The sequence below is a fragment of the Penicillium canescens genome (genome assembly GCF_028828765.1).
Source record: "Penicillium canescens strain IBT 15451 chromosome Unknown utg000005l_segment0_segment0, whole genome shotgun sequence".
Classification (NCBI taxonomy): Eukaryota; Fungi; Ascomycota; class Eurotiomycetes; order Eurotiales; family Aspergillaceae; genus Penicillium; species Penicillium canescens.
Genome location: NW_026703967.1, coordinates 355,123 through 373,681, shown reverse-complemented (window position 1 = coordinate 373,681; position 18,559 = coordinate 355,123). Strand labels below are relative to the sequence as shown.

General features: G+C 49.1%; 9 protein-coding genes across 9 annotated transcripts; 5 read left to right on the top strand and 4 right to left on the bottom strand.

Annotated features, from left to right (window-relative positions):
* Positions 1 to 289: 289 nt before the first annotated feature.
* Positions 290 to 1,735, top strand: N7446_007765 (LLM class flavin-dependent oxidoreductase; the record flags this gene model as incomplete). The annotated part of the gene is made up of 1 exon (XM_058516510.1): positions 290 to 1,735. One exon carries the CDS (start codon positions 290 to 292, stop codon positions 1,733 to 1,735), a length of 1,446 nt encoding a protein of 481 aa, XP_058370156.1.
* Positions 1,736 to 2,318: 583 nt separating this feature from the next.
* Positions 2,319 to 5,062, top strand: N7446_007764 (uncharacterized protein; the record flags this gene model as incomplete). Its single annotated transcript, XM_058516509.1, has 2 exons — positions 2,319 to 2,473; positions 2,632 to 5,062. The coding sequence occupies 2 exons, from the start codon at positions 2,319 to 2,321 to the stop codon at positions 5,060 to 5,062; spliced, it is 2,586 nt and encodes an 861-aa protein (XP_058370155.1).
* Positions 5,063 to 5,486: 424 nt separating this feature from the next.
* On the top strand, positions 5,487 to 7,049 carry N7446_007763 (sugar porter family MFS transporter; the record flags this gene model as incomplete). The annotated part of the gene is made up of 3 exons (XM_058516508.1): positions 5,487 to 5,535; positions 5,599 to 6,048; positions 6,112 to 7,049. 3 exons carry the CDS (start codon positions 5,487 to 5,489, stop codon positions 7,047 to 7,049), a joined length of 1,437 nt encoding a protein of 478 aa, XP_058370154.1.
* A 348-nt stretch (positions 7,050 to 7,397) lies between these two features.
* N7446_007762 (flavin-containing monooxygenase) lies at positions 7,398 to 9,400 on the bottom strand (the record flags this gene model as incomplete). Its single annotated transcript, XM_058516507.1, has 4 exons — positions 7,398 to 8,681; positions 8,733 to 8,985; positions 9,038 to 9,048; positions 9,098 to 9,400. 4 exons carry the CDS (start codon positions 9,398 to 9,400, stop codon positions 7,398 to 7,400), a joined length of 1,851 nt encoding a protein of 616 aa, XP_058370153.1.
* Positions 9,401 to 10,734: 1,334 nt separating this feature from the next.
* Positions 10,735 to 11,519, top strand: N7446_007761 (uncharacterized protein; the record flags this gene model as incomplete). The annotated part of the gene is made up of 3 exons (XM_058516506.1): positions 10,735 to 10,815; positions 10,873 to 11,073; positions 11,157 to 11,519. 3 exons carry the CDS (start codon positions 10,735 to 10,737, stop codon positions 11,517 to 11,519), a joined length of 645 nt encoding a protein of 214 aa, XP_058370152.1.
* An 874-nt stretch (positions 11,520 to 12,393) lies between these two features.
* Positions 12,394 to 13,430, bottom strand: N7446_007760 (zinc-binding alcohol dehydrogenase family protein; the record flags this gene model as incomplete). Its single annotated transcript, XM_058516505.1, has 2 exons — positions 12,394 to 12,606; positions 12,633 to 13,430. 2 exons carry the CDS (start codon positions 13,428 to 13,430, stop codon positions 12,394 to 12,396), a joined length of 1,011 nt encoding a protein of 336 aa, XP_058370151.1.
* Positions 13,431 to 14,097: 667 nt separating this feature from the next.
* On the bottom strand, positions 14,098 to 14,484 carry N7446_007759 (polyketide synthase; the record flags this gene model as incomplete). The annotated part of the gene is made up of 1 exon (XM_058516504.1): positions 14,098 to 14,484. The coding sequence occupies one exon, from the start codon at positions 14,482 to 14,484 to the stop codon at positions 14,098 to 14,100; it is 387 nt and encodes a 128-aa protein (XP_058370150.1).
* A 734-nt stretch (positions 14,485 to 15,218) lies between these two features.
* On the top strand, positions 15,219 to 16,300 carry N7446_007758 (isoflavone reductase family protein; the record flags this gene model as incomplete). The annotated part of the gene is made up of 2 exons (XM_058516503.1): positions 15,219 to 15,742; positions 15,934 to 16,300. 2 exons carry the CDS (start codon positions 15,219 to 15,221, stop codon positions 16,298 to 16,300), a joined length of 891 nt encoding a protein of 296 aa, XP_058370149.1.
* A 51-nt stretch (positions 16,301 to 16,351) lies between these two features.
* On the bottom strand, positions 16,352 to 17,933 carry N7446_007757 (MFS transporter; the record flags this gene model as incomplete). Its single annotated transcript, XM_058516502.1, has 2 exons — positions 16,352 to 17,490; positions 17,543 to 17,933. The coding sequence occupies 2 exons, from the start codon at positions 17,931 to 17,933 to the stop codon at positions 16,352 to 16,354; spliced, it is 1,530 nt and encodes a 509-aa protein (XP_058370148.1).
* Between the last annotated feature and the right edge of the window lie 626 nt (positions 17,934 to 18,559).

Here is an 18,559-nt window from a genome sequence, read left to right as displayed (position 1 = left end):
ACATCCGATCAGTTACTAACAAATGCTCCGTATTAATCCTATCAAGATGTATTAGTAAGTCCTAACATTGGCTACTCCACTGCTGACGCCATCAGACTCCAAGTTCACGTCTTTTGGTGCAACATGCGCGGGGTTGAAGTGACATGCAGGTACCGAGTACAATAAATATATGAAATGCCCCTCATCTTCAGTATTGCAAGTGCAATTGCAATTGACTCTTCAATTCCTATTCTATCCTCCTCCCACCCTCCACTCCCAAACCAAGCCCTAACCGGGACATACATCCAAAATGACTGAAAAGAAACAACTCATAATCAACGCCTTTGCAATGCAATCGCCAAGCCACCTGAACCCAGGTCTATTCCGCTATCCAACAGACCAAGGTGCCGACTACAAAAACATCAAGCACTGGATTGCCCTCGCAAAGAAACTCGAAGAAGCAAAGTTCCACGCCATCTTCTTCGCCGATGTCCTAGGTGGTTACGATGTCTACAGGGGACCTGCGAACCTCGATCCTACCATTCCGGCCGGTGCCCAATTCCCAATCAATGATCCTCTCTATAGCATTCCTGCCATGGCGGCCGCGACGGAGAATATTGGGTTCGGTGTTACCGCGTCGACGACATATGACGCCCCCTATGCACTGGCAAGGCGATTCTCCACGGTTGATCATCTCAGTAATGGTCGCGTTGGTTGGAATATCGTTACCTCGTATCTGGATTCGGCAGCGAGGAATTTCGGGTTGGATACGCAGGTCGAGCACGATGAGCGGTACCGCATTGCGGATGAGTACCTGGATGTCACGTACAAGCTGTGGGAAGCGTCGTGGAGGGACGACGCTGTGACGTTCGGAAAAGGTGGTTCCCAGAACCAGCCGTATGCCGACCCAAAGGGAGTCCGCCAGATCAACCACAAGGGGAAATACTTCCAAGTTCCCGGCCCGCATCTGTGTGAGCCTAGTCCCCAGCGCACGCCATTTATCCTTCAGGCGGGAACATCCACTGCTGGCAAGGCCTTCGCAGCGAAGCATGCCGAGGCTGTTTTCCTGCATGCGCAGAAGCCGGAGCTTGTTCGGCCCTCTGTTGATAGTATTCGGCAACAGGCTGCCGAGTTGGGTCGGAATCCACAGGATATCAAGATTGTGGCCGGGGCGTTGGTCATTGTTGCTGAGACGGATGAAGCCGCGCAGGCCAAGTTTGATGTGTTGAAGACGTATGGTGATCGGGAGGGTGCGCTTGCTCTGTTTGGTGGCTGGACGGGGTATGATCTGTCGACATATGATGATGATCAGGACTTCCGGTTTGTGGAGTTGCCTGCTGTGCGGAGCATGGTAAATCACTGGGCGAGTACTGTTCCTGGGACTGAGGGTCAGAAGTGGGATAAGAAGACTATTGCGGAATATTTGGTTCTTGGTGGGAATGGGGTCAAGATTATTGGGAGTGTGAAGACTGTTGCGGATGAGTTGGAGCGGTGGGTTAGTGTTGGTGATGTTGATGGGTTCAACTTGAGTTATGCTAGTTTGCCGGATACGTTTGATGATGTTATTCGGTTATTATTGCCTGAGTTGCAGCGCCGTGGGTTGTTCTGGTCTGATTATGCGGTTAAGGGAGGGACTTTCCGGGAGAATATGTATGGCAAGAAAGGCCAGGCGAGACTCCCTGATGCGCATCCTGGAGCCAAGTATTTCTGGAAAGAAGGCCAGGAGGTTCCTCCATATTCGTTGGAGTCTAATTAGGTAGCTCAGACTTAAGAACAAGTTGGCTTCGATTAATAAGTTATGTTCATCTCAGTACAAGTCATTACAAGTAGTTAGGGTGAGACTACAGAGCTGCGAACGTAGTCAGCTACGCAAACGGGAGTTCACCAACTGTTCCTGCCGAGAACCCTCGTATTCACAACTCTCACCCGACTCAACTGCCTCCTCGGCTCCACACAATCTGGCCGTGGCCGAGTCACCGAATTTGTTAGCGTGGCCGAAACGCTAATGTTCGTCTATACAACTTTCCCCACTTCTGCGGCGTTTTCAGGCTCTGATTGGAGAGTCGCCGCCGGTTCTCTATCCTTTGCATGGGCCAGTGACCGACTTCACCTTTCTCCCCCATGGCACCGTCTGATCCTGGGGCTCGTTTGCGGGGTTTCTCGGTGTAGAGAAGAGCGAGCTTTTATTTGTTTTGTCGGATTTTTTTCCAATCGGGAAACCCGATGCTTTCGGCCTGGGGTGGCGGCTTTCTGGCCATGGGTGATTTGATATTTGCTTTTGACACTTGACTTGACTTGAGCTGTGTTCATTCGTACACTCTCGAGCATATTTCTACGCCATGCTGATCTCTCGCTGTGGTATTCATGGTTTCCATGAAGTCCTTGGAATTGATACTGATGAGATCCGCTTCTACTGGGCGATCGAGAGCAACGAACGAGATGCTGTTCAAGTCGCGTATCGCATTGTCGTGATGACAGACGCCAAATCTCTTGAGTCAGATAGTCCGGACTGCTCTACAGTCTGGGACTCTCAGCGAATCGAGAGCAATGAACAAAGAAACATCATCTGCAACCCCCCAACGGGTTCCAATCTACCTGCAGTCATTTTTGGAAGGTCATAGTGTGGGATCAGGCTGGAAATACCTACCACAGTGCGGTCAACCACTTTTTCACAGCCTATCCGCGGTCTCATCTTTTGCCACCGTATAGCATGAACCAGACCTACATGCCTCACACCAGTCTGATTTTCAGATCCTGGTTCGAGGACGAGGCAAATCGCTGGAAGGCGGTTTGGATTGGTGATGGAGGCGACAAGCCGATTTACCTCCGCAAATCCTTTGAACTGGTGCGACGCCCGGCGAAGGCAATTCTGTTCGCATCTGGTCTTGGCCATTTCAACATGACTGTTAATGGCCAGGCCGCTTCGGACCATCGCCTCGATCCTGGCTGGACCAACTACCACCGTCGAGTTCAATTCACTTCTTATGATGTGACAGACCAGCTTGCTGCAGGCCAAAATGCCCTGGGTGTTCATCTGGGCAACGGTTTCTACGCCGGAGACAAGGGCGAGGATCGTTTCTTCTGGCCGATGTACGAGGACAACACGTATGTTCGGTACGGGAATGAACTTTGCTTCTTTGGCGAGTTGCATCTTTTCGACGAGGATGGAGAGCATACTGTTCTGATCTCGGATGCGTCGTGGAAAGTCAGGAAGAGTGCCACCGCCTTGGCCAATATCTATGCATCTGAAACGCATGACCGGCGCCTTTATCCCTCAAGCTGGGATTGTGCTGAATTCAATGACGCGGAATGGGCGCCAGTAAAGCCTCTCACTGGACCCAGAGGTCAGATTTATTACCAGACTCAGCCTCCGGTTGTACTCCATGAGACATTTGAGCCGGTTAGAACATACAGTCCCAAGAAAGGGACTGTCTGTTACGACCTCGGCCAGAATGCATCGACCATGGTCAAAATCGCAGTGGAAGGCCCGGCAGGTTCAGAAATTATTGTTCGATACTCCGAGACTGTAGGAGAAGATGGCACCGTTCTGATGCCTGATCCGCTATTCAAGGAATTTGAGACGGGTGTCTTCTCCCGAATCTTCTTGGCTGGCACTGGGAAACCTGAGATCTGGGAGCCAGACTTCAGCTTCACCAGTGCTAGGTACATTCAGGTGGATGGCGTATCGTTGGACGCCGGTGATCAAATGCCAGTCATTCATTCCGCAGTTGGTCGTCACATCTCATCTGCCGCCAAGAAGCTCGGAACGATGAAAACCGACAAAGAAGATGTCAACTCATTGCTCAACGCTCTCTACTGGTCATTCGCTAGTAATCTTTTCAGTTACCACACGGACTGCCCTCAGATCGAGAAATTCGGCTGGCTGGAAGTCACCCACCTGCTGGCTCCTGCCACACAATACATCCGCGATATGGAGTCATTGTACACCAAGATTCTTGATGATATCCTGGATACCCAGGAGCCCAGTGGCCTCGTGCCAACAATGGCACCTGAGGTCCGCTATATGTGTGGTCCCCTGCACGATACCATCACCTGGGGCTGTGCCTTGTGTCTGCTTCCTGATATCCTGCGACAGTACTACGGATCTACACATGTGATTCCAAAAGTGTACCCAGCTGCTGTCCGATACATGGAGTACATGCAGACCAAAGAGCGCAAAGGTGGATTGATCGAGCACGGTCTTGGCGACTGGGGCCGAGGCATTGCATTCGGCAACAACCAAGCCAACATTGAAACGGCCATTTACTACCGCTGCCTCCAATGCGTTGAGATGATGGCTCGCGAGCTCGGAAAACACGAAGAAGCCGAGAAATTCACTCAATGGGCTGCACGCGTCTATGCCATCTACAACCGCCACCTCCTGGTGACTGATGACCCATCTCGTCCCTACGCGTATTACACCTCGCTTGACAACTACCCCGAGCGAGACCGTGATGCCATCGCACAAGCAATGGCTCTTCAATTTGGCCTTGTGCCTGCCGAGCACCACAATGATGTGATGGCCGCATTTCTGGACGATGTATCAGACGGCAAGATCCGCGCTGGTGAAATTGGCCTTCGTTTCCTCTTCAACACTCTGGCGGATGCCAAGAGACCTGATCTCGTGTTGCAAATGGCTAGACAGGAAGAACATCCATCCTACATGCGTTTCCTGCGCCGCGGTGAGACTACTTTGCTTGAATTTTGGCAGGATGAATGCCGGAGTAAATGTCATGATATGCTGGGCACAATCTATGAGTGGTTCTACGCTGCTGTTCTAGGTCTGAAGCCTATTTCGGATGCATATCGCACTTTCGAGTTTAATCCTCCTTATAACTCTGAGTTTGAGCATGTGAAGGGGTCTGTTGATTGTCCTTATGGATTAATTGATATTGAGTACACCCGCTCCGAGGCCTCTGTGACTTTGGATCTTACTGTGCCCTTTGGAACGACAGCTACTGTTAAACTACCGGGTGATATGAAGAAAGTCGAGTATGGTCAGAAGGAGGAAAAGAGAATTCCCGTGGAAGGAGCGGACTTAACGCTTACCCATGGATCGTATACTGTAAACATTCAACTATAGATGTATCCCGAAATGGAATATATTAGAATCAAGGACTTTAATACCGAGATATCCCGAATCACACTCGCTAAATCCCGCATCTCCACATTCCGGGAGAAAATAAGAAATTACCAGTCATGAAGGACTCCCAGAATGGCATATGCTCCACCCCCACAACCATAAACATACCAGCAATAATCACCGACTAAGACCTTAAGAGCTTATTCCAGCTAGTCCCCGTCTTCGGGAAAGATCAGACCGAATGTCTGTGCTTGAATCTCGCTTCGCTGTGGCGAATCCCGGAAAACCCGTCGGGCCACACCCCCGGTACGGGTCATGCCAGGGCTAGAGCTTTTATACCCTCCTGTTGGACGTCTATATAACGTCGATCCCCACGGGGTATATCCCCAGACTGTGAAGTGGTTCTACCATAGCAATTTACACCATGCCTAATCTCAAGACCTTGTTAACGGCCGTGTTCCTAGCCACTGGAGGTAACCACACACCCCAATCCAATCCAGTCTTTAGACACAAAGAATCACAGCTAACAACCCCAGGTTTCCTCTTCGGCTATGACAGCGGTATCATCACCTCAACAATTGGCCAAACCCAATTCATAAAATACTTCTCCAACCCTAGCGACACAGTAACCGGCGGAATTGTCTCAGCCTTCCAAGGGGGCGCCATCCTAGGAACAATCATTAACATCTTCACCGGTGACCGACTCGGCCGTAAATGGTCTGTCTTCACTGGTGCCTGTATCTCCTGCTTTGGATGTGCGTTGCAGGCTGGCGCCGTTAATATGGTTATGCTCATTATCGGCCGCTTTATTGCTGGCGCTGCCGTTGGTATGCTCACTTCGGTTATCCCCATGTATGCCGGTGAGATTGCCGAGTCTTCGTCCAGAGGTATGATGTCTGGATTGTTGCAGTGGATGTTGAGTTGGGGTTTCTTGGTTGCGCAGTGGTTGGGTTATGGATGTTCGTTCAATGAAACTGAGTTCCAGTGTAAGTGCTTTTATGCGTTATGAATATACCATATCGCCTTTCATGCTCACATCCATCTCTTAGGGCGCTTTCCTCTCGCTTTCCAATGTGTCCCCAGTCTAGCCCTCATCAGTGGAGTCCTATTCCTAAACGAATCTCCCCGCTGGCTGATGGAAAAAGACCGCCACGAGGAAGCCCTCGTCGCCCTCCAGAACCTCCACGGCGACGGCACCCCTGAGAAAACACAGTACATCGAGCTCGAATTCCAAGAAATCCGCGAGACAATTCAAGCAGAGCGCGCTCAGACCAAGGTCTCCTGGACAACCATCCTCCGCAAACCATCCTGGCGCCGCCGTCTCATCCTCGGCTGTGCCGTGCAAGCCTTTGGCCCTCTATCCGGTATCAACGTGATCAACTACTATGGCACACGTATCTACTCTTCCCTCGGAATCGACACCCAGACTTCCCTCATGATCATCGGTATCAGCGGCGCACTGTCAATCGTCTATTGCACAGGTGGACTCTGGGCTCTTGAGCGTGTCGGCCGTATCAAGCCGCTCATCTTCTCGGCTGCGGGTATGGCGGCTGCACTCGTCTGCAATGCTGCCATGTCGCAGCATTTCAATGAAGAAAATACGAACCAGCTTCGGGCTATGGTCGCCATGAACTTCGTGTTTAGTTTCTTCTACACATTCGTCGGTATCATCTCTTGGGTTTACCCTGCTGAGATTTTCCCTGTTGATGTGCGCAACCAGGGTAACTCTATTACCACGTTCACGAACTGGACTATCAATTTGGTCTTTGCGCAGTTCTCGCCTAATGCGCTGTCGACTATTGGGTTCCGCTATTTCTATGTCTTCTTTGTTTTTAATTTGGTGGCTATGTTGTCTTATATCTTCTTCTTCCCCGAGACGAGGGGTAAGACATTGGAACAGATGGATATCTTGTTTGGGGATGAGGCACCGGCTGGCCTTGAGAATGAGAAGGAGACTGTTGAAGTGGTGGAGCATGCTAGCAAGTAAGCGAGTCATGTTGACTTGGTAATGCTTGCTTCACTTTGATGATGATGATGTGTGGAGAGTCCTACGACTGTTATTGTCCTATATGCCAATGTATTCAATATTAATTATTTCACTATAGCGACTCCTTCCGTGACCTCGTACAAAAGAGCCACCTACATAGTCTTTAACCGACAAGTCTCGAGAAATGGTAACGCGATCTTCTTTGTTGCCATATACTCGAGCGCTGCATCTATCCAAGCGACTGCGATATTGATGTTGCTCGTTAACTTGTTTGGACAGATAATAAGAACCAATACAGTTATTTCTTTGTACTTGTACCTCGGACCAAATCTACCTCATCCACGCAAGTTACACATCCCACCAACCCTCCATATAAGACCTCAAATCCAGCTCCTCCGGTAACCTCAAATGCGGCGTCAACTCCGCACCAGGCGTAATCTCCTTAGTAGTCCACCCATTCCCAAACCAAGCAAACCGATTCCCACTAGCATTAATATAAGAATACTCCCAATCCTCCCAGCGCGGATCTCTCCGAATATAATTCGCATGCGATGCACTGCCAGGGAATAACCCATGAATCCTGGACCCTGGTTTGCCACCATTATACCACGAGCTACAATTCGCCGACCAGACAGTCCGCGGGTAGAAATTGTCGCAGTATTCGACGAAGTCATCCGCTGCTGCCTTGGATGGGGCCATTGATTTGATGCCCTGGCTGCGGAGTTTGCGGAGTACTTTCGCGATGTATGTTACTTGATTTTCGATGCTGTTGGGTACTGTGCCGCTGTGGCCTGAGGAGTAGGGTCCGCCGAGCCAGAGGAGGTTTGGGAAGCCTGGTGTTGCGAAGCCGAGGTAGGAGTATGGGAAGCCGAAGTGGCCGTTGCGCTTCCAGGCAGATTTTAGGTCGATTCCGTTGGCGATTATTGAAAATGGGGGTGCGTGGTCTATGTTTGCTCCTGTTGCGCAGATTGTTATGTCTACTTGTCGTTCTGTGCCGTCTTCTGTGACGATGCCTGTTGGAGTGAAGTACTTGATTTTGGTTTGGATGTAGCTGACGTTGGGTTGGGATAGGGCTTCGAGGTAGCCTGGTCCTGGCGTTGGGCGGCGGCAGTTGGGTGGGAAGTCTGGGACGATCTTTTCTCCTAGTTCGGGTTTGTCTTTGATGCGTTGAAGCATTAAGTTGGTCCATTTCTCTTTTAGAGCGTGGTTCTCCGGTGTGTCTTTAAAGATTGCCCCGAAGCGTTGGAAGTAGCCTTTTTCGACGTCGCGTCGGTACTCAAGGTATGCTTTGGGGTCTTTGAATGTCTCCAGTTGGGACTCGGAGAATAGATTTGGCTCCAGCCGGCGGACTCCGACGTTTCCGCTGCTGAATGAATCCGCGATCCAGGTTGGGTTCCGGGCGTAATGGTCGACATGACTAGCGAGCGGCTGGATTGATGGGAGAACCTGCAAGCCAGAAGCGCCGTTGCCGATGAGAGCCACTCGCTTTCCTTTCAGGTCGACATTGGGATCCCAGTTGGAAGAGTGGAATAGCCCCCCTTTGTAGTTGTTGATTCCCTCGTAGTCGGGTAGTTTCCAGGCATTGAAATGGCCAATGGCGTTGATCACGACGTCCAATTCTTCTTCATAGACCTGTTGCATATTAGTGCTGTTTCCTCAATACTACCAGGTAGCATTTCCTACCTTGTTCGACCCATCGACGTGCTCAACGGTAACTTTCCACTTCCCTTTCTCGGGGTTCCATTCAGCCTTTTGTACTTTCCGCCCTGCGCGAAGATATTGGTAGACATTGTGCTTGCGTGCAACTCCCTGCCAGTAGTCTCTAATTTCCTTTCCCTGGGCAAACTCTTCCGTCCATTGGGTATTCGGCGAGATGTTGGACTGGTAGACATGTGCAGGAATGTCACAACGAACACCAGGGTATGTATTCTCAAACCTGTGCAACGGGTTAGCAACTTGCTCCTTTGCTAAAAAGATAGAAGTTATACCATGTTCCGCCCTATTAGCATGGTTAGCTTATGTAGAGAGCAAGTAACAAAGTAACATACCACATCGGCATTTTTATCAAAAATTTGCAGATCAAGTCCAGGCAGTTTCGCTGGTAACATCACTCCTGCTGTAATCCCTGCCAGGCCTGCTCCAATAATACCCACCTTGATGGGTCTAACTTCATCAACTGGGTGCTCCTCTAACTGGAACGTGGAGTTCTTTTCTTCCGGTGAGGTGTTAACCTCGCTGTCCACTGTCACGGTAGTCGCGCCCTTCAAGTCGGGGGTATCCTGGATTGACTGGGGAACATTTCTAATATTCGAGAAGGGGACATCCCCAACTGGAATATCCACGAGAGCCATGATATGTATAGGAGTACTCAGTATGTGTGTAACGGGTGTGGTTAAGGTGACTCGGACATGTCGACTTCTTGTAGATGTGTTCACCCCGCTTGTACCTACACGTCATTCGGAGCATTTCACACGAATCCAGCATGTTCCCCTCGCATCTGATAGCTGCGCAGTCGCATACTCGCAGTTGCGATATCTGAGGCATTTCATTGGCGAGATTTACACCATCGCAGTGCATGATGACGTGCCGGGATCTCAACATTCTCCCCACTCTCGTCGCCATTGACTTACATTATCCTCTATTGTCTCGGCCGAATTGTATATGTATCTATATAGACAGGATAATGTCTGCCGAGTTCCTATCTGGGTTGCCGCCGCTTTATGAGGGCGCTCAGGCTTAGGATCAGTGAGTAGATGTCAGCACGGGCTCAAGACAGTGAATATGCTCTAGTTCGGTCACGTGTATAATGACTAATCAATTGACGCTTTTCGGGTGGGGTGCGCAGCTCGGTAGTGTGCGCAGCTCAGGGGTGAATTACGTTAACTATCCGGTTAGAGATCGAAAGTCTACTAGTAGCACCTAGTAGTTTCAAAAATATGTAGGCCCTATATGGCCACAATTATATATTTCTATATCTCCCATTCATAAGATAATCAAACATCAACTACCACCACCATTCTAACATCTAAACCAATGTTTTTAGGGTAAAATACTAATGACCAAACGTCCTAAGCCTTATTTCATTATGATTTCATAAAATTTCATATCTAATTAAGTAGAATCCAAATTGAACTCAAAAGCGAAACTAAAACGAGAGTAAATATCAGTATATAATTTCTATTTTATGCATGCCAAGACTATAGCACAGCAGTATTTTATGCAAAATTGGGACAAAACTGGGACAAAACTGGGAAATCTGGGTTCCCAGTCACTGGTTCCGGTCTGGGTCTGGTTCCTGGCACTTCATCGTCCGGTTCCTAAAGTCCATCCCGGAACCAGAAGTATGCATACCTACTATCTTCGAAACATTCACGGCATGGTATAGAACTGCTAGGAGACAACTACGAATATGTGCTGTTTTAAAAAACCTCTTTCTTTTTCTCTGAGTACGGTTCCTTCCTAGTGGCGGCTAGTCTAGAGACTTTTCGTCCCTTTGCTTCAACTTCTGTTAAACTAGAGATAGACAACAGAGAATCATGAACGACTGGCTTACATTTCTTGTTCTCATTGACCGAGGAATCAAAGTATTACTCTAGAAGATCTATTTGACTTAGTGATACTCAGTAGAGGTAACAAGAGGTTTATCCTGATTATGTACCGTGTGCATCGCATTCTCCGACATGCCATGACCTCTCGTATCTTCCGCGAGCCCCGTCCAGGCTACGTAGCTCATACCGGGCCCTCAGCAGCCTTCCTCCGGAACCCTGTCCTCAGAGACTGAGTTTCCTTCAATCTGGATGAAGTCTGGAAAGCCGATACTCAGCTCGGGGAGACTCTGCGAAACTATGGTGATAGCGAGGAGCCTGCCGACTCCACCATTGGCCGTGCATTCGGCTTCCCCGAGGGTCACACATACTGGGACTTCGTTGCCAATGATGGCGAAGGCGAGAACAAGGGTTGGCGGCTGCCGGTAACCCGCAGACGCACCACCACTTGCACGCAGCGTTTGACTGGGCTGGACTGGGTAAGGCTAATGTGGTTGATGTGAGTGATTTGCACCTTTTTTTTATCTTGTTTTAGTTGTGCTGACTTGGATGTGATGCACAGGTGGGTGGCTCCGCAGGCCCTGTCTCGATCGAATTGGCCAAGGTCTTCCCTGACCTGGAATTCGTTGTCCAGGACTTTGAGGGCCTTAAGTCCTTCCATGATGGCGTTCCTGATGAGCTTAAGCCGCGGATCACTTTCGAAGCGCAGGATATCCTGCAGCCAAACAAGCACCAAAATGGCGATGTCTACCTCCGCTCTATTTTGCACGACTGGTCGGACAAGTACGCCGTCTTAATTCTGAGCAATCTAGTGCCAGCGCTCAAGGATGGTGCGCGCGTATTGATCGCGGATTTCATCGGACCTGAGATAATTCAATCGGGACCCATGTGGTTGGAGCGTCTTTCGACTATCAGGTCCATGTAGATGATGACAGTGGTGAACGCACCAGAGCGATCTGAGAAGGATTGGGTTGATGTGGTCAAACGTGCGGATTCGCGCTATTCTGTCAAGGCAGTCGTGACGCCTCTTGGGACAGCTATGTCTGTTATCAAGATTGTTTTCAACGCAAGCGGATAGACCACTGTCTATTTGTCAGGACACTGCCAGACCCCTCTGTCGATGTGGCCAGATGCAAATTAGATAGACCAGCATTTGTAGGATAGCCTCATCTATTCTCTCTTTCTATACATTTTATGAGATCCTCTTTAGACCCTGTTATCATGTTAACCTTGCTGTCTTTGCTGCCCTCCATTGAAATTCACCTTGAGTGGGGTGGTTGGTATGTGGGGAGTACGGGAGAGACGCTTTCTCCCGAAACTCTAGTCCACATGGCAATTTTCAAGCTGAGGGCAGACGTAGCCACCATTCACCTATGTCTATGTGAATATATGTATGGTGATTCCAACCTCCTGCTAGAGTGGCATTTTGCAATTGTTGACAATAATGATCTGTATACTGTAGATGAAAGACGTTGGACATAAAAGTTATAATGAATGGATAATTTCAAAGAAGATAGTGTTGGTAGATCATGTCGAGGTCAAAGGGCTGCGGGTTCTCAATCCCTTCTCAAGTGCTTTACTTGAGTATTTAAACTGAGATCTGCGACCTACTTTTTACAGCATTATGAAGAGGCAAAATATTGACATAGATCTTAGATTGTCAGCTATGTAAACCAATAAAACATTCTAGTTCATCAATTTAACCTTGGAATGGCCCAGCACGACATAAAACAGCTAAGACTGGACGTCTCGGATTTTGAAGAGTCTTCTTAAAAGTAATATATCTTAACAGTAATCTATTAGACTGGCACAACAATCTTAGTGCCACTGACACCCGCCTTGAGCTTGTCCAATGCTGCGTGGATTCCTCCAAGGCCGCCACCCTCAATCTGGATGTTGGGGCTGGGAATTACTTTGCCGGACTCCAGGCCAGGCTTCAGCCATCCATTGAAAACTTCGTTAATGTGCTTGCTTCTCGCGACCTCCTCCATAGATGGGAAGTTGAAAGTAATCTGCGTGTTGTCGAGTGTAGGGTGACCTTCTGGGAGAAGGGGGAGTGTGCGACCTTGGCAGGTGCATCTCCCTTGGTCTCCTTCAGAATATCCAATGTTGGCTGCAAAGCTCCATCGACAACGCAGTGCGCAGTGTTCAGCTTAACACCATCCTTTTTTACGGCACTGACGATCTGAGAGACGACATCGCTTGCCCTGTAATCGAAAACCGCATCGGCTCCAATCTTTTTGACGAGGTCATGGTGCTTGGGACTGGCCGTGGCGTACACGGTGAAGCCGAGTGTCCTAGCTGATTGAACAGCAAAGGTACCCACACTGCTCGATGCGCCCCAGATCAGGACTGCCTGTTTGTCTGCGGGGGTGTACTTGGTGTCGAGCGGAATGCCGATCGTGGTCCATGCAGTTAAGGCAGTCAGGACGGCCAAAGGGAATACTGCGCCTTCCTCGAAGGAGAGACTCTCGGGAAGTGGGATAACAGCCTCGGACTGGGCCAAAGTGTATTGCTGGAAGGAACCGTGATCGGGGGAGCCGTTCTGGTAGAATGATGAGGCAAAGGCAATGACTCGACTTCCTGGTCTAGGGGCTGTCGTGATATTCGAGCCTAGCTTAGTGACAATGCCAGCAGTGTCGGATCCGATGATAGCGGGGTAAATAGGCACAGGAGGCATGCCATAATCACGCTGGAAATGATCGCAGGGGTTTAAGGCAACGGCCTTGACTTCGATGAGAACATCGTTCGGGCCGGGCTCGGGAGTGGGACGCTTGCCAAGAGACAAGGGACCGCCTTGCTGGGGGAGAATGGCAGCTTCGTGTTGTCCGGCCATGGTGGATGTGCGACGAGTTGAGGTGGAAATTGCTGTCGTGGGATTTTTTTCTACTGAAAAGACGGTTTGCCCTGAGCACGCGAAGCATGTAGGAGGTTTGAATGATAGAAGATAGAATGTTGATGGAGATGAATGTGAGAAGCGGGTTTATATTTTAGAAGTTGATTGTGATGTACCTGCATATGAAGTCAATCAAGCCTTTACATTAAATCCGATATATCCCTAAAGCCCGATTCTAAGAGAATTTTCTTTGTTTGTCCCTGCTCGCATAGTATTGGATATGATCTAGGTGGTGACCAGGATTGTCGAATCAGAGTGGCAAACGGCGCATTCGCCCTGGCTCCTGATCTTTCGGTGTTACAAGCGCCATTTCATTAAATCCGGACTCCGCGGCACGATCCGTTTAAGATCTGTAGCTAAGTCAGTTGGGGTTAGCGTCCTCCTTAGCGTGGCCCGCAGAGATCGTGCCCTCCCAAAACAAGCAAGTATCCACATCGGGTCTTGGGCATAACCGACGGATTTGTTGACATATTGACCTCGTCCAGATTCACAGGAGAACCGCGGCTGACCAGACTTCCTATCGTGTCAAGCAGTGTATTCAGTCCTGTATCTTTACGCTTCAGAGTGCCCAAGTATGGAATGCTGGAGTCCGGACCAACGATGTCCTTCACTGCACTTTGCATTGCTGGGTGCGGGCCGACTTCAAGAATAACGTCCACCCGACTACCCTGAGCCGAGGAGATATCTCCCGGCGTTGCACCACAGCACATCGAAGAACAGCCTCTGTGAACTTTACAGGGCGCATCATGCTGTCGCACCAATGGGAAGCCATTTCAGGCACAGAAGAATCATCCAGCAAGCGACCCGTGAGAGTGGAAAACATATGCACGGGATGCTCAAAGCGCAAGAGATGCTTTGATAGCAAGCTACCTACGAGCCCTTTGTACTCCTCCGAGAACTGCTCCATGTGAGCAGAATGAGTAGCATGTTCGACATTCAGCTTCCGGGTAAACACTCCTTGCTCGTCGAGCAGCTCTTTCAACGCATCCGCCATCGCATCATTGCCAGAGATGGTGTGGTTTCGAGGGCTGTTGTAGCATGCTAACAATCTTCCGTTGCTGGAAGTGAGATCTTTTTTATCTACGACCAAGGATTCGCTGGTCTAGGCATCATTCAAACTAACCAGAAAGTAGCAGATATACAAATACTCTGCCAAAGAACTGGACTTCAAGACCGATATCTGATCGACGTTCAAAAACTACAGGTCAAAATCTACACTGGTCCCACAGAACTCAAAGCACCTTTCAGCCACGTGCTACAAGTTCAAGTCGTGAAAGCTGAAAGGCTTCATCGAGATAATGCAGCTGACAAAGGGACTCGGCGCCGCATAGATCTGGAAATGTCTTCATATGAAATGGGGAATGAATAAAGTCATGAACTTGGTGATGAAAGTCTGCTCCGGCTGATTTCGATTGATGATTTAGGCTCGTAACCCTGCAAGTCCTTATCCTTCTTCCCCTGGAATCTTGAGTCTTCTAGAGTCAATTGCAACCAAGCTGAGGTGGGGTCGCTGTAATACTCAGCTGAGCAGCACGCCAAGGTAATATATGCAGACCACCAAATGCAAGGGTTGATGAATTTTTTTTTTTTTTTTGGGAACTCCAAACGGAAAACGGACAAGGATGTGAACGAACGCAATGATGTGATTTCGGTTCGAATGTGTGTCAGAAGGGCAAGAGATGCAGGCACCTGGGAAAATCTCTCGACTTGACAAGAGCTGCGTATTAAATGCCCCGCGCCGCTCCCACATTCAACATGTACTTCACATTGGATAAAAATATGTCTTCGTCATCTGTTTCCCAAAAGGTCATCATTGTCGGCGCCACTGGAAACCTGGGACCCCATCTGGTGTCGGCTATTGATAGCGACCCCCATTTCCAGGTTTCCATCTTGAGTCGCGATTCATCGGACTGCAGTAAATTCCCACAGCACATTGCAGTCCACCGCGTCAACAACTATGACGCAAGCGATACAAACCTTGTCAAAATACTCACAGGACAAGATGTGATTATCAGCGCGATCGCCACCCAGGCTGTTTTGCAGCAGAAGGCAATCATTGATGCCGCTGTGAAGGCTGGAGTGAAGCATTTTGTGCCATCGGAGTATGGTCATGATACACGAAATGAGCGGGCGGCGCAATTGCTTCCACCTTGTTTCTTCACCCACAAAAAGCAAATTGTTGAGTATTTACAGAGCAAGGAGACCGAAGGATTGAAGTGGACCGCTTTTGTGACGGGGCCATTCTTCGAGACGTGAGTATTCTTCCATCCGGAGCGGCAAACATGAACGGTGCCATGTACGGCGCCTGTGAGGAGCAACGACAAAGAGCTTACACAGGATGTTTCAGCGCAATTCCCCATCTCTTAAGCTTTGATTTTCAAAAAAGGCAAGCCGTGATCTTGAAGGATTATAGTGATCACCACTGGTCTACTACAACGCTTAGCACTGTTGCTGTCGCGGTCAAAAACGCCATTTCAGCCCCCGCCGAGATTGTCAACAAGTACCTGTTTGTCGAGTCTTTCAACGTATCACAGAATAAAATTTTGTCTTCGGTGGAAAGTCTTACAAAGGCTAAATGGGATGTGAGTTATCATGATGCCGGAGAGCAGAGACAGCTGGCATCAGAGAAACTGTCTCGGCGGGACTATAGTGGTCTTCCAACGCTCATGGGGTACGTTACATGTGTCGATGGGTATGGCGGGGATTATATGCAGTACGAGGAGAGCGCGAATGACATGCTATCCTTGCCGCGGGAGAGTTTAGATAGCGCCTTGAAGAAAATGGAAAAACGAGCTCTGAAAGGGAAATAGTCCGACAGCAGTCAATCGAAAATATGTTGAAATATGAAGTTGTGAGAAATTTTATACCCGAACAAACGCGAGTGCAATACCCACCAGTGCGTAAAGCAGACTTCCCAATATCCATACCAGCCCAGCTCCTATTCCACTCATCCTCAATCCCGAGTTAAAAGCATTCGTAAAACAGAGACTGCCAAGTACACCTCCCATCATCTGCATCAATTCGATCGCTGAGTAGAGTCTCGCGGTTTCCTCTCGTTTGACCAAAGCCGTTACGAGAGACCGTGTGACTATAGAAAACCCAGCTCCAGTGGCGTGGAGGCATATGCTAGGAATCAATAATACAATCGAGGGAGAGAGACCAATGCCGAGTGATCCCAAGATGAGAGCAATATCACTAAAACGTGCGACCTGGAGGTCTCTCCTCGGCAGAGACAGAGAATACAAAACTTTGTTTGACAGGAGTGGTAGCAAAAAGAGGAATACGGGAATAGTGATAGCCATGTGGAAGGAAGTAAGAAAATGAGCCCGTGCCAAGGTCAATGTGAAGCGTGTGGAGATGTACTGGGTCAAGAACGAGGAAGAGGTCTGCGCGACCTGGACTGTGCCAAAGGAGAATAGAAGCAGAAGTAGACGGCGGTTGAAGATAAAGAGGTAAGGACGAATGAGCCGGACAATCTTGCTAAGCAGGACGCGATGTACAGGCTCTGAACCCAAAGAGCATTCGCACGTCGATAATGGCTCGTCTGACAATGGCTGCTCAGATTCTGCTGTCTTTGACACTGTGTTCATCGTCTCAGGAAGAGAAAGTGCGCAACATAGACCAATCATGACTGTCCCACAACCACCCAGTAAGGGTATCCAAGGGTTCACAGTCATCAATCCAGAGCTAATTGCACTAGCAAAAAAGCTCGCGATTTGACTGACGAGTCCAACTCGGAAGAACAGCGTTGCACGTTGCGCATCTGTGGTAAGATCAGCTAACATGGTCCAGATCACGATGAGCGCCACTGATGGTCCGCCGCCTATAATCCAACTGAAAGCTGCGAGCCAGATAGCCGGGAGAGGGAGAGCATTGGAGAACCACAAGACAGAGTTGGTGATTAGTGCATTGAGCAAGAATCCAGGAACAGTGAGGCGGATGGCTCGCCGGCGGCCATATCGATCTGCCAAAATTCCATACGGAATGGCACAGATTGCGCCTTTCGGCAATGTCAGTACTGAGGTTTTCTCTTCAGAGTGAGATTAACAAACATAATAAACCCTCTAGCAAGTCGGAATATCCCTTGATCGTCGCGACTTCTACTTGCACCGGTGCGATCTTGCACAAATGTTCTGGGAGAAGACCTGTCGCTGGTAGCCGAGCTGGGTCGTGGCGACGCCAGTAGTTATCGCAAGCGATTGTCTCGATCACCCGGACCATCGGACCAGTGATCAGTTGGCCACCGATCTCAAATGATAATAATATCACAATCAGTGTGATTAATAGGCGAAGACGAGTACTTTTTGGCAGCCCTGAGTTCTGGCCATCGCTATCCTCAGGTTGACTCGGGGCAAGTGGGTCGCTTGGTTCCCTTGAGAGGAACGGGCTAGTCTCGCCATCAGAGTGGTGGCCAAGCTCTGGCGATGGGCTAGGTATGCTCATCGAGGGTAATACGGAGGTAGTGGTTTAGGAAACGGAACTCTTGGAATGACGAGTTTGTCAAAATGCACAGCTAGTGCGGGGTTTTCGTACAAGCAGAAAAGAGTATCTGCATTGAGGTAGTCGATCTCAAAGGCCACAAGGTAATCAGCGGTGATTATGTTACATTGTCTTTCAATTCTGACTGATAAATCATATTCCAAAACCCCGGCGAAACCCCTTGCATAATTAAAGAATTTGGCGTGGAGCTTGCCGCCTGATCATGTCGCGTAACCATGGTGGTCGGGCCGATCCGTTGGGCGATCCTATTGGTTGAACCTTATTTTTTTTAATAAAAAAAGCATGACTCTAGATACTACGCCCCACTTTATCTAAAGGACATTGTTTTGATATTGCAGTATGGAGTGCGGAATACATCAATATCTTAAACTGTTCTTTACCGTTTATAGAAATTGAGTTTGATTAATCCCTCAGGCTGGAAGACAACTTATATCCATTGTATTGGAAACCCGAGATAGACAAAGTAAAACCGTTCAAAACAAACGAAACATTAATTGAAACTGGAGTAGGCTAGCAACCACTGCAAACATAAAAAGCGCACCAACGAGCTAGAAAAATCAAACCAGTTG